Here is a 14,530-nt window from a genome sequence, read left to right as displayed (position 1 = left end):
GACGCGACGCAATGCTGCATGCCTGCGGGCCATGTTACTTGCGCGGGTTTATGCTACGAACCCGTGGGACCAGGATAGCACTGTCACACTTCAATAGGTCGCCAATCGTCCCAAATACTATATGTCCTCCATGATCAGAGAGAGAACTAGCCTCACCAACCGGTCCAAATGGAGTAGCAAAGCTAGTAGGAGGGGTGTAAGCTCAACTATACGTGATGTGCAAGTACTCTTCAAATACCTCTGTCATGAGATTGAAATTTGAAACAAGAGAAGAAAAAGAAGGTGAAAGTGAAGGTGGGGTGTTGTCTTCCTCGTTGGGTCTATAATGCTTGCTCAAGGCCTCCAATTATGGAGAAGCTTGATAAGACATCGTGGAATCTCAAGAAGGTGTTTGAGAGATTATGAATCACTTACATGTCAATCGTGTGCTTCGTACAAAACCAAGCTTCCACAATATCCACACGATACTCTTTACAAGAGCACCGACTTTGATACCATGTGAAGATATGCTAGGGTTTGCATTGAGAAAAAGTAGAAAAAGTACGACCGTGAATTAAACACAAAGACTCAGACAATGACGTGCAAAACTCAAACCCTAAACTCAAAACACAAAACTCAAAATGTAAAACACAAAAACAGAAACGCAAAAACGCAAACACAAATAGAGAAGAAAGAGAATTCTGAAGTGAATGAATCAATGATGTAAATGAATGAGAGAATGTATAGAATGCCCAAGGGTAGTCCAACAGCCAGTGGCTCTCGTGGGAGTGGATTGAGGGAGGTGTTGATGTGTATCGTCCACAAAAGATGGATCCTGAGTCCAACAACCACTAGCTAGAGTAGACGCTGATGAAGAAAAGTGCTGAAAACACAAAAACAACTTGACGTAGATCATGGAAGCTGATCTCCAGTAACAGCAGGAGGCTGGGCGATAGCTATAGACCATGTAGCGGTAGTCACTGGGGACTGGGCAGCAAGTGGAAGAGGGCTAATGGTGGTTGAAACTTGCAAGACAAGGATCGGGGCTGAATGGTGGGCAGCCCTGTCTATTTATAGATGTGGAAGGTGTCAAAAGACGATGTACCAACGAGATAGTAGGGTTTGCAGGGAGAAACACAAGGTGAACTCGGCAAACATTGAGAAGAGAAAAGAAGAGAGAAGAAACTCTAATGAATGGAATGATGAAGATCTGAATCATGGAGTGAATGTGATAGAAGGGATCAAGGGTGCCGTAGCACAAGGAAGATGATGAAGACAGCCACGAACCACGAACCGCAATGTCTTCCTGAAGGGGTGTGAGAGCAGTGGAGAGGCTAAAGAGAAGAGGTGACGAACTCAATGAATCAGCCGTGAAGAATGAGTGACAGAGGCAGCCTATAAATAGGCAAGAGACTGTCTAGGGTGGCACCCGAAGGGAGGGTGCCGGCTATCTAGGGTGGTGCCCCACTGTGGGCGCACAGTCCCTTTTTGGGGCTACCCACTATGAAACCCTAAACACAAAACGCAAAATGCAAACTACAAGTGAAGGGTTTCTCAACACCCCCTCTCAAGCCCAAAAAGGGAAACAAGAGAAAAGTGAGATGGAGATGCAATGCTACACGCTGAAGAATGCTCATGCAACAAGTACCACTTGGACACTGTTCCTCGTGGGGAAATTGTTCAATTTCCCAAGCCCCCTAGTACAAAGATAATGAAATCATGCAATGCATAGAAGGAATGTCAGACTTTGTGTGGTGCCGAGAACCATAAGGATATGCCCATACTTGATCTCGAGAGTTGGCTCCATGCTAACCAAGTGACCAAGGCAAGAAGAAGAGGAGGAAAAAGATGTAGAGGATCCTTAAGATCTAAGATTTCCACCTAAAAGGTAACCTGTAGTAAAGAACAATAGACACAATGAACTGGAGAACCCGAAACTCAACCTCGGCAAAGAAGCCACTAGCTCCGTGCATCCATGTGGGAAGGAATACAAAGGCCTCGTCACCAAGTCGCAGCTGAACCTCCAAGGCCCCAATCTAGGTAGATCCTCGAGATCCTAGTTATCAATAGGTGAGATGACCATTGGAAGGAAGCCACCCCATCTAAGGGTAGAAGAAGAAGGTAAAAGGCCTCCACCAAGGTGTGCGAAGGACTGAGCGGTGGGTGGGGATTCCCTTTGAAACTAGAGGAATAGGAGCTCCCTCTGAAGTTGCAATAGATGTAGATGCCCATTGGAGGGCAAAGAAAGATCATCCCCCTCTGAGATAGATAAGGAATCCAAAAACTCATAGATCACGGACTCCGAAATGTCTGAGAACAAAGAGAGTGCCGCTGGTCCTATCGAAGAAGGTATCTGGGGTGGTGAAGAACTCCTAGAGATGGCCACTCGAACCTGAGTAGGCGAGAGTGAAGGGTGGGGCTCAGGCTGAGCAATGAGTGGGCAATAGTCGTTGCTTCTCAATGGAGTGGAATTGGAAGCTGAAGAAGAGGAAGGAGTCGAGCAGCCACTGCCTCTCGAAGGAACGGATTGACGAGGAGGCAGTATCAAACAATCACTGGCTCTCGATGGAGCGGACTGCAAAACCATGGGCTATGGTAGTCACTATACCCGAAAATAGGTGGGAGAAGACTGCCACTGGCATTGCGACCATCTCCAGGAGGTCGTAGCACCAATCAATCCTCCATGCGCACGAAAGGACTTAGTACACATCGGATGCATCTTATTGCCTTGAGCATAGTGCTTTGATAGCCAATGCAGAATGATCTTTGGCCCAGAAAGAAGAGGTGGCACAGGTAGTGTCCACTGGGAAATGTATATACTCTAAGGGGGTGGGGAGCAAAGATCAAAGTCGGTAAGCATCGGTGGCGTGTCCAGTGATGCCACAATAGGAGCACCCAGTAGACTCATCATCTATTGGTAAAGAAGCCATGGGTACCAATGTGCCTTGCTGAAGAAGAAAGAGGTGGAAGAGGTCAGCCATGAACCACGAACCATAAACCACAATGTCCACCTCAAGGGGTGTGAGGGCAGTGCGAAGCACAAACCGCAATGTCCGACTCAAGGGGCGAGAGGGTAGCGGAAGGGCTGGAAGTAAACTATCGATGGGAGAAGAATACTACCAACAATAAGAGGTTGCAACCAGCAATCAAGAGTAGCCACCGGCTAACTTGGAAGAGCCGCCAGTTGCAAACGCAGCTTTCAGCAACAGAAGTAGGTGCTGAAATGCTGTCAGAAGTCAAGAAGTGCCGCCAACAGACCAAGCTGAGCCGCCAGCGGACTGGGTAGAACTGCCGACAGAAAAACACAAGGTACAACAGTATGGTGGAGCCACCAACTAAAGGGAGGAGCCATAGGCTGAGAAGGAGGGGCTGCCAGCAGGAAACACAAGATCCAACAGATCAGAAAGAGCCACCGGGTTGCAAAGAACAACTGCCAATAGACTGGCTGAGCCGCCAATAATAGGGAGGAGCCACCGGTTGACTGGGAAGAGCCACCAACTATCAGCAGGCTGAAATGCAGGCTGAAAACAACAGATGCAGGGGAGATCAGCCACTAGGTAAGGTGTTGATGCAACGGAAGAATAAGAGAAGTGGATGCCGAACCCGCCACCAGTCTCTGCATTCGTTGGAGTGGAGGATCTTTGCCACTGTTTGAGCAGATTTAGCTCTGATGCCATGTCAAAAGACGACGTACCAACGAGACAATAGGGTTTGTGGGGAGAAACACAAAGTAACTCAGCAAACACTGAGAAAAGAAGAGAAGGGATAAGAAACTCTAATGAATGGAATGATGAAGATCTAAATCGTGGAGTGAATATGATACAAGGGAACAAAGGTGTCGTAGCACAAGGAAGATGATGAAGACAGCCACGAACCACAATGTCCTCCTAAAGGGGTGTGAGGGCAGTGGAGAGGCTAGAGAGAAGAGGTGACGGACTGAATGAATCATCCGTGAAGAATGAGTGACAGAGGCGGCCTATAAATAGGCAAGAGATTGTCTAGGGTCGCACCCAGAGAGAGGACGTTGGCTGTCTAGGGTGGTGCCCCACTGTGGGCGCGCACCTCCTTTTTTGGGGTTGTCCACTATGATACCCTAAACGCAAAACGCAAAACGCAAACCGCAAGTGAGGGTTTCTCAACAAAAGGATTCTCCCAAATTAGGGTTTTGCATATGGGACACAGAAACTCTCTAGAACTTCTCCCCGTTTAATGAAACTCTCTAGAGACTAGAACCACTCCCCATTTAATGAAACTTTTGGTAATTTGAAATTGCTATATAGGAATGTAAGTGATGCAAGATGCCTTTGCCAACACCAAGGCAAATGTTGGTTCGGTCTCAAGTATTGTGCCACATAGTTGGCCAACTGAGCGAAGAAGCCCCTTGTACTCCTTTGGAAAACCAAGAAGGAAACTAAAATGCAGAGTTTGGCTAAGTGGGTCCAAGGAGAAGTCGAAGTTGTGCTGCTATTCATAGAAGTGTGCTCAAATGTGCCTAGCAACTGAGCATGGGTATCCTTCCATGAGTGCATTAAGGAGCTATCTACTATGGGTTTAAATAGTCTGTGTCTAGATGGGTACTTGTTGCTAATGATTACCCAAGATGTCCTGTATGGCTTGTTAAACTGCTCATAAATAAGTACCATCCAATGAGATTATCTAAGCTGATCATAGGTGGGTCTCCATTTAATGGGAGTACCATGTCACAATGATATTTAACTAGCTATGATACAAGTCCTTCAATTTTGGTACCCATATATTGATACATCCAATAGATGGGTAATAGTAGCTCTACTACCATGGCCCAAGGTCTTCCTCCTAAAAAACCCTAGCAGACCACTGCGACTACTTCCACTCCTATGGGACAGTCCAGTGGGGCTACTTCTCCTGTTGCTGCCCAACTACTACTGGACGTATGGCACACAAGCAGCCTCAACAACCTACATCTTTCAATACTCCTAAAGGATTAGCTAATTGGTCTCCTGGCTCCTCCCTCCCCCTCCCCCCAATCACAGGTCAGCCTCTGCACCTTCATCTAGGACCACTTCCCCATCTCATCAGGTGTTGATTGGCAGCAACCTACTAATGGACATACGCAATGGCAGTCCCATCTTTGGTTTTTCTTTCTTCAATTTTCCGCTACATTCACTCATACATACACACTCGTTGCATTGTTTTTTTATCTAGCTCTCATTTTCATGTTTTGTTTTGATTTGGAGCATCTCACTACTAACCTCTATTTTACAAATTCTAATCTCTCTTGCAAGGTTTTGTATTTCAGTGTAGGACTAACATGCAAGTTTGCACCGGTCCTTCCTAGGTTGGAGACATGGGATGCGCATCATTCCTTTCATGGTTTCATCTTCCTAGGAGATTTGCTATTCTACTAGCATGAAGGCTTCCCGTCGAGGCGGCGGATCGTGCAGCATCTCTCTTGGTGCTATCATGGGGGTGACTTCTAGCTTGATCTTCCAATCAGGATGCTTCGTCCTCATCTTCATTCATCATCATGGTTCTCCGCACCACGCGAAGTCTAACATCAAGCTCCTCTTCCTTCTTCGGCCTCGACATCTAGGGTTGAGAGGGGGTTTCTACCCTTTCTTGGTATTCTACAGGATTCAGCACTTGTCTTCAACATCGGCCTTCCCCCCTATTGTACCTTCTCCTTTGCATTGCATGATTTCATCATCTTTGTAAAGGGTGCTTGGGCAAGTGAACAATTTCCCCACACGGAACATTGTCCACATGGCACTTGCTACATGCACATTCTCATCATGTAGCACACTATATGTATCTCATTGTGCAAAGCACACCTGGAAGGATCTTGAGCTATCTCTATCAGTGGTTCTTCACCACATTACCACCACCTCACCTTACTTCATCACCTTTTCCCTCATCATTGACACCCTCGAGTGGTTGGATTTGTTTGTTTTGTGATGTGTTGAATCTAACCATCCCTGTTCATTCTCCCCATGGGACACAATTATTTGAAAGGCCACAAACCATCTCTATTCTCAAACCCAAGAAAAAAAAGTTTAGAGTGGTTCCATCCACCTTTGCACGACTTGGTAGGCCACAAGGCAGCCGGCGAGAACCCTTTGTTCAATACCCTGTCCTCTCTAGGGTGACTACTTGGACTACCTTGGTCAGATAACCATCACCTTTGTAGTGTTGGTAGGCCACTGGGCAGCCGTGCGAGGACCCTTTGTTTGATGCCTTGTCCTCTATAGGGTGACTACTTGGACTACCTTGGTTAGATAACCATCATCTTTGTAGTCTTAGTAGGCCACTAGGCAACTAACATGCACCCTTTGTCCAATGCCCTAGCTGCTTTGGGCCGGGATGCCTTGGGGTAAATATGGGCGCAAGCTTTTCTTCCAATCTCTTTCTGGTTCCAATTTTGGGCCTAAGAGGGGGTATTGAGCTAAAAATAAATTACCCACTACAAAAGTTTCATTAAACAAGAAGCGGTTCTAGTGAGTTTCATTAAATGGGCCACAGTTCTAGAGAGTTTTTGTGTCCCACATGCAAAACAGCCGAAAATAGTAAATTACCAAAAGTGTCATTAAACGTGGAGCGTTTCTAGAGAGTTTCTATGTCCCATATGCAAAACCCTAATTTGGGGGGATCCTTCCACGTCTAAATATAGATGGGCTGCCCATCATTCAGCCCAATCCTTGTCTTGCAGGTTTTAGCCATCAGCCATCTTCCACTAACTGTCCAGCCTGAACGACTGCTGCTAAATGTTCTTCAGTTGTTGCCCAACCTCGCATTGATACCAATGATCAGCTTCCATCATCTATATCATGTCGGTTTTTGTGTTTACAGCACTTTTCTTCATCAACCTATGCCCCAATTGGTGGTTATTACACTCCGGATTCGTCTTTGATGGACGATACACATGGATACCTTCCTCAGCCCACTCCCACAAGAGCCACTGACTGTTGGACAGCTCTGAAATTGAGCATTCTGTACATTCTCTCATTCATTTACAGCATTGATCCATTCACTTCATAGATCTCTTTCTTCTCTATTTGTGTTTATGTTTTTTAGTTTTGTGTTTTGCGTTTAGGGTTTGAGTTTTGCATGTCATTGTCCAAGTCTTTGTGTCTCAGCCGTGGTCGTACTTTCTATGTTTCCTTAGTACAAACCCTAGCATATCTTTGCAAAGATATGATTGCAGAGATCATTTAGGCCCAACCCCCCCCCCCCCCACGAAAAAAAAACCTCAGGTCACCTTTTATCCTTTTCTATCCTCATCTTTGCCCCCACCCTTCCTCGACCCTCCGTCCTCTACAATTTCCCTCTCCTCACATGTCCACCACCACATTTCCCCCCTAATAGCTCCCCTTGCCTTCCACTCCTCCCCATTCACCATCAACCCTAACTAAGTCAACTCACCAAGCAGATTCTCGGCCCGAGTCCAAGGCGCTCCATCTTTTCCCCCTTGCAAGTTTCCACCTCCCCCTTCTCTACTGTCCAACAGTGACAAAATATGACAATGTTGGAGATGGCCCGCTCCATGCTTTAGCATCGCAGGCTGCCTCATTCCCTTTGGGCTATGACTTTGGCCACTGCAATTCATATCTACAATTGCTATCCAACTGTAGTTGTTCCACACACAACTACTTGAGAGACTTTTCTTGAAAGAAAGCCATTAAAATCTCAATTTTATGCTTTTGACTGTAATGATTATTTGTGTGTTCCTAAGGAGATGAGGGGGAAGTTGCATTCCAAGTCCAAGCTTCACATCTTTATTGGCTACAGCCAAACATCCTGTGGCTTTCAGCTCTACGATCCTGTGTCTAGGCAGGTCACTATAATGTCCAAAGCACTACTCTATCGAGCGATCCTTCTACTTCCACTAGCAATACTTCCATGGAGGCACAGCCCTTTAACATCAGGAGCCCCCCTTCAACCTATTATGCTTCCATCTTCGCTTGCTACTCGGCAAAGGCCCCCCACCCCACTCCCAGCTTCACCAACAATGTCATCCCACAAGCTCACCCTCCTATCACCCTTCGCCTTAAACAACAAAAAAGTAGAATGAAGTTCTCCTACACACCAGAGGCCCCATATCTGTTTCTTATTTGTACCAAATTGCCAATAAGGAAAGAACCAAAGGCACAAAAACATGTTGAATGAAAATCCTAAATCCAAGTCCATGACAACAACTATTTAGTTGACTCTTTACTTTGCATAAGAGTGCTAAAGCCACTCCAAACTCATTGCTAAGATCCCAAATGCCAGCCACATGAAACATTTAATTTTGCAGCCCCCCATGGGCTTTGCCACAACCATACTAACCCTATGTTCTTTTGATGTAATCACTCACATCCTAAAAACTAATACAGCATGCCTCAAGCCATAGTAACAGGGGACAGCAATCCCAAGCCTTGGGATGCAAGAACATGGTTGCTAGTCACAATTGAGATATATGTCCCAAATGTGGGGACATCCCTCAATCCATCCCAAATAAGGGATCATTTCCACACCTCCAAGCTCTGACTAGCTGTTGGGGAACATTTGAAGGTCCCCGAAATATCGAAAGGTGACAATTGTGCCTGGAAATCTTGCATGACAAAGAGTCAAGAAACAGCAAAATGAAGTAGCACCAAACTTGGATAAGGATCAACAGGAGGAAAAAGGGTCCAAAAAGTGTTTCATGGAACATACGACATTACATATCAATAACATGGATATTGTATTATATGAAATCTACCAAATGGTTTGGAAAGAGTTCACGGGTTGTACACATACAAGAGCTGGACTTGTCCAAAACCTTAGATAGATAGAACAAATTAGCAATCAGGAAGTACTTCTTCATGAGTGATTTCTGTTGGTATGTCTCAGCTTATCTTGTCTTCTTGGATCAAATTGAAATTTTCAATGTTCAGATAGAAGTGATTGTTCTAAAGAAGAACAAGAGAGCAGGTGAACCTTCTTTGGTGTGAGCCTCTGAATTCTTGGCAAAGACAATGCTTTGATCAACTGCCTAGTTCTGCGCCTTTAGATTTCACCTCTGAGATGGATGGCCAAGGTATAGAAACACTAGGGACAAATTAGCTTGTCTTTCAATTTGATCTTGTGAAATAGACAGTTAAAGTATGAAGGCAAATGGCCAAGGTTACGCCAGGGCCAGCTAAGGTTGCCAAATTCAAAGGATTTGCAACCTTGAAAAAAGCTATTCATGGATTTAATTGGCCTAGGATTTCTATGCATATGTTATTAAATGCATCTCACTAAAAACCAAAGTTGAGACGACACAAACTCAGAGGTCATACATCAGTTTCAACATCTCCACTGATTCCTTCTAGGGGTACATCATTAACAATGACACAGCTTTTGATAAGCGTCAGTGGGACTAGTCAATGAAATAATGTGGCTTCTTGGTTTTGGGAGTAAGATATGCAGCATTATCTGGACCTTCTCCAGGGATGCTCCAGTTTTCAGTGGTATGATAGTGTTACCCTTAACAGGTTAGAGTCAGACAGAGATGTCTCCTCAACCCCTTTTTATTTGCTACAGCCACCCAGCCTCTCCAATACCACATTGAAAAAGCTGCCACATCTAAAGGGTTTCTAAATCACAAACAAGTAAAACCTTAATCCCAAATTATGCAGATACCTGGATTTGTGACTCGAGTGGTTCTGCCAAAAGTTTTGCAGATGTAGAGTATTTGCCTATTCTACAGATTGATGTTTCTGTATGATCTACTTTATTTGTTCTTTTTTTTTTTTTCTTCTACAGATTTGTTGCACCAATTAAACTCAACCTCTGCAACAATCACCAATGAAATTGCGCATGGGTGCATGAATGTAAGCATGCAGTTCACTAATACCTAATAGGTTTGATACACCTGGACAGGAAACCCTAAAATTTGAAGCACTAGACCATGTATGCTCAAAATTATTTCAGCTTGATTTTTCACTTCAGATTCAACAATAACCAAACTGTTGTGTTTCACATAAACTATGTCATACAATAACTCCATTGGCATATGCAAACACATGGATTTTTACAGACTGGTGTACAACTCGCAAATATGTTAAACTTGTGAGAGTGGCTACACATGCATTCCTGATAGAAAACAAAGAACATTCTCATTTAGAAAGAGCCGTCCTTGGAGCTAAATCTTGCATAGTAAGTAAAGCAATTTCCAAGGGAACAGGTCTTAATGTGAAAGCCCTCTGCATGAAATAATAGATTGAAGTACCTGTGTGTTCCCACGAGAAAACAAAGAGGATCCGTGCAATGGAACATACAAACTGGCTTCACATTGCAATTCCCTCACTTCATCCAGTTTCCTTCCATCAACTCTTTCACCCCTTTCAAGTACATTCCTGCGCACAATCTGTGAGATATGGTCATGCCACAAGAAAAGTAGTGGGGTGTAAGAACTACAACACTTAAGTAAAAATAGCTTGCAAGTATCGCACTTCATAGACCATCTCCATACGAAATGGATTCCCTTCACTAATTTAGATAGGCCTACTCATTTATGCACTGCAGCAGACAACAATGGCAACACCATAGCTGAATGTTTCACAGGTACATTTAGTTATAGATAAGCCAGCAGAGAATGAGAATGTTCAGGTAGAGCTGATAATGAATTACCTTCTTTCTAACTTCATCAAACCCTAGATTAAGCGTCTTCAAGGCTTTTTCATCTCCCTCCTCCTTGAGCATAGCCCCCACTTCATCCTGAATATTGGTAAGGGCTTTGCCACGTTCAAACTGTATATCCAAGCCAAAGTTGTTGAATGGGCAGAAAATCACAGAGTGTATCCCATATTAAAAACAAGACATGACAATGAACTGCAGTGAAAAAGAAATATGCATATAGGCATCCACATTGGAAGACTGTGCTCAAAAGAATGCATAATCCACACATAGGATCAGTCCCTCCACACACCACAGGGTGTAGTTTCTGAGTTTCTGCTTTGTACTTGCCTTTATACCAGGTGTCTGTGCTTTCTACAAGGGATTGGTCTCTCTTTCTCCAAATTTGCTTGTTGGGATAAGACTGATGAAACATACACCCAGTTTTGGTAAACATGCATTGGTCAAGAAACAATTTCTTTTGTCATGCACCCATGTTGGATGATGTACCTATATTTAATGCAAATGCAATGTCTTAAACAAAATTTGCTAGTGGTAACCTCCTAAACAAAATCATCCTGCTAATGGTAATCTCCAAAACCCTGCCGGGTCATTATTGCTGCTGAGAGATGCCCTCACCATTTTTTATTAGCCATCATCTTAATCGTATTCAGTTGTATAAACAAAGATCACAAAGCTAAATACAGAGTGTCGATTTCCTCCCTATAATACTAGCACCTAAAAATTTTTGACAAATCATTACAGGAGCAAAAGGAATGCAAAGCCCTGATAAGTGAAACCTTCACAATCTGCTCTAGCTTTTGGTATATCCTATGCATGATGGCCTATTCCAGAACTTGACTGATACTTGCTTCAAAACATGTAGGACATACCTGTTCATGAAAATCTGTGGGAAATGTCTTGCTTTTCAATGTATCTGGTTTTTAGCCTATCAAGAATCTGGCTTACAACTTGTTTCCAAAGCAAGTACACAATTCGACTGTGAAGTGTCCAAGATTCTTGCCAGAAACATTTCGTTTTTGGCAAGAATCTTGTCAAAAACGAATCTTATTGCCTATTTGTCAAAAAGTTTATCCACAATCAATTTTCGACCCTTTTTGCCTGTGTGAAACAAGCAATGAACCCTAAACAGACCCCACAAAAGAAAATTTGAGACCTACACAGAAAGTTTGCAATCTTTTATAAAAGATACTAGCAAATCTGTTAAATACAGCAATACCAAACTAGACTGAGAACATGGTGGCAAATATTAAACCTTTCCATATGATGAATTGCCCATGACAGCAGAAATCGCGACTTCAGCTTTTGACCTGATTTTTTCCAATGTATCTTTGTCGACTGTCACAGTTGTCACAGAGCGCTTTTGATTCTGCACTTTCGCTGCTAGCCTCAACTGAGGGGGAATAAGCTTTACCGCCTGTCCATGAAATTTTCATTAACTTTGTCCCATTTCATCACAGACTCTCCAGTATTATACTCTAATCAAAGGGAAGTAGCTTACTTCTGCATGTGCAAGCTGGAAAGCAGCCTTCAGATCATTGTTTGTGATTTCACGTGCTTGGGTCTCCATCATGATTGTTTTGTCCTCAGTGCATGCATAAACTAGGTTAAGATCACTTAAAGTTAGCTGCAAAACACAATTAGGATTAATTACCTCGTTGAATTTCTTTCCTTAAGCGAGTGCATATCATAAATGATGAAAGTTGAATATTTGTAGCTTTGTGATCATTTATCTACATATTCAGCCTGACATCTATCTCAAACAGAGGAAAAGAGTCTTACGTCATCCATATCAGGGTTAACCACCAATTTGCCATCAATGCGGCCTACTCGTACAATCCCAACTGGACCATTCCAAGGAATATCAGACACCATGAGTGCAGCGGAAGCAGCATTTGCTGCTAATATATCAGGGTCTTGTTCAGCATCGGAGCACAGAACATTTGCCATAACCTGTCATTGACTTGTATCAAAGAATCATAACCAATCATAAAATACTAAAACCAACAATTTCAGAACCTTTTCTTTTTGTTTTCTAAAAAGAGAAGAATCTACCAATAAACACCTCAGAAGAGAATGTTCCCGAGGCACTTCCCTATGCATGTGTCAGCTATTGTTCATCACAGATTCACATCATTTCCAAGAAGACCATATTTTGGTACTGATGTATGTGTACACACTTAGGACTGCTGGGGCACTTTTCTCCCTCACTAGGAGATCTTTTAGCCTTGGCTTTGTACACGTTCACTCTAGGGTAAACTTAGTCTTATTACTTGTAAATCTTTTACATTGATACCAATTCAAAACACTTTGTGTTGTGTGCTCTCGAGCTTCTTCTTCTCTAAGTTAAGTGTATGCATTCTTGCAACCCCAAATCCAAGAAATAGCTTGCTTGAGATGTGGGGTGGTAGAGAAGACACAAAAAGGCTATATTTGGATTCCACTGGGCTCAAAAGATTGAGAGGCCTAAGGATGGTATTTCATGACACTTAGAACGAGGTGATACAATAAGGATTTCAGGAGCAAAAACGTGGACAAAGGTGGTCAAGGATAGAGAACATGGGAGCATAGCCTAGAATATTAGACCAACAGCTAAGCATCATCACTATTTCCAAACTTTTCTTAAATAGAGTGGACGGCAAGCCACTATCAGGTGCAAGAGTTCATGGCAACATAATACTGAATGCATCTAGACAAAAAGAAGCAAATATTATTTGAAATAGCATGTCTCTACTTCAAAGCCTCATTTTGATCTAGATAAAGGCCATTAATGCTCTTAAAGATAGATGTGAGGATTGCAAGGCGACTCGAGTCACATGAGGAAGGGATAAAAGGAGGACTTCTATACCTAGGAGTCATGCATCTTATTTCACTCAAGGACTTCTCACATGAGCTAGTAGAGTTGTTGCCCACGAGAGTAGTTATTTTATTGGCTTGTATTTGGCATCTTCTTTAAACAAATAGCCAAGGGGAGATTTTCCAATGATGTCCTCCTTTGTTTTATGTATCTGGATTTTGTACCTTGGACTTTTACCGTAGTGACAATTACCTTAATAGTATGCTCTCTTTGCTCAAGCTATAAAACATATGGGTTTTGGCTCAAAGTTGTGTAAATATATTGCAAGGTTGCATTCCGTGTGTGTACAAAATGTTCCATAAGGTCATACAATACAATTCCGTACAAGATCTGTGAGTTTGTTCTATCCGAAAAAGTGGCCATTTCCTGCATGCAAATCCAACCGTTGGCACCCCTTTCTAACCGTTTTTTTACTATTTTTTCGATTGTTGGAAGTTTGAAACTTGTCTTTCTTTCACACTCCTCCCTTCTTCATGTCACATGAATCATACTCCCTCTTCTCTTCTCCCTCACCTCAAAGCTCAATGTCATGAGGACATGTATTTTTGAAACCTCACTTAACATGTGGATTAAATTTTAATCACATGGTTAGGTAAATGTTGCACACGTGAGATGTAACTGGGGTTAGAGTAAATTTATGAGCTCAGAACCCGAGGAAATCACGGGATGTCAAAGGCAAAAGTTGCAATAAGTTATGCCGCACAGGTACTTGGTGCTATCCGGTACCCATTGTTGGCCTAGGTCATTCATTTGGCCACGCTAGGGAAGTGGTGTTTAATGGTACCTAATGCCAATCTAATGGTCAAAGATGGCGCAAAGACACTCGAGAACGGAAGTTGCCTAACCAATTTAATTATTGGCCAGTCATTATTTTTCAGGGTACCAAAATCATTATTAGATTAATTTTCAGTATTTAAAGACTGAAAATTAATATTTAATTTGGGTAATGCTAGAAAAACCATTTGGGAAGGCTGCCACTTGTCAAAAATGCCCATGCAAGACTGAAAAACGTCTTTAGAGGCAGGAGAGAGGCATTTTATGTATATTCAGCCTGCAAGAGAGAGAAAGGAGATA

General features: G+C 43.1%; 1 protein-coding gene across 1 annotated transcript in view; it reads right to left on the bottom strand.

The window, feature by feature from the left end:
* The window catches only part of LOC148016833 (polyribonucleotide nucleotidyltransferase), a 146,437-nt gene that overhangs the window by 103,286 nt on the left and 28,621 nt on the right, over nucleotides 1-14,530 (bottom strand). Inside the window, exons 5-9 of the mRNA XM_087663022.1 lie at nucleotides 12,382-12,552; nucleotides 12,101-12,226; nucleotides 11,855-12,016; nucleotides 10,594-10,713; nucleotides 10,193-10,330 (exon numbers count right to left, since the gene is read on the bottom strand). Coding sequence (XP_087519148.1) covers nucleotides 10,193-10,330; nucleotides 10,594-10,713; nucleotides 11,855-12,016; nucleotides 12,101-12,226; nucleotides 12,382-12,552 — 717 coding nt within the window. The remainder of the gene's footprint in view (nucleotides 1-10,192; nucleotides 10,331-10,593; nucleotides 10,714-11,854; nucleotides 12,017-12,100; nucleotides 12,227-12,381; nucleotides 12,553-14,530) is intronic.

The sequence above is a fragment of the Lygodium microphyllum genome, chromosome 22 (assembly GCF_053477565.2).
Source record: "Lygodium microphyllum isolate KBCC chromosome 22, Lygodium_microphyllum_v1.1.10, whole genome shotgun sequence".
Taxonomy (NCBI): Eukaryota; Viridiplantae; Streptophyta; class Polypodiopsida; order Schizaeales; family Lygodiaceae; genus Lygodium; species Lygodium microphyllum.
This window is presented reverse-complemented; position numbering and strand designations above follow the sequence as displayed.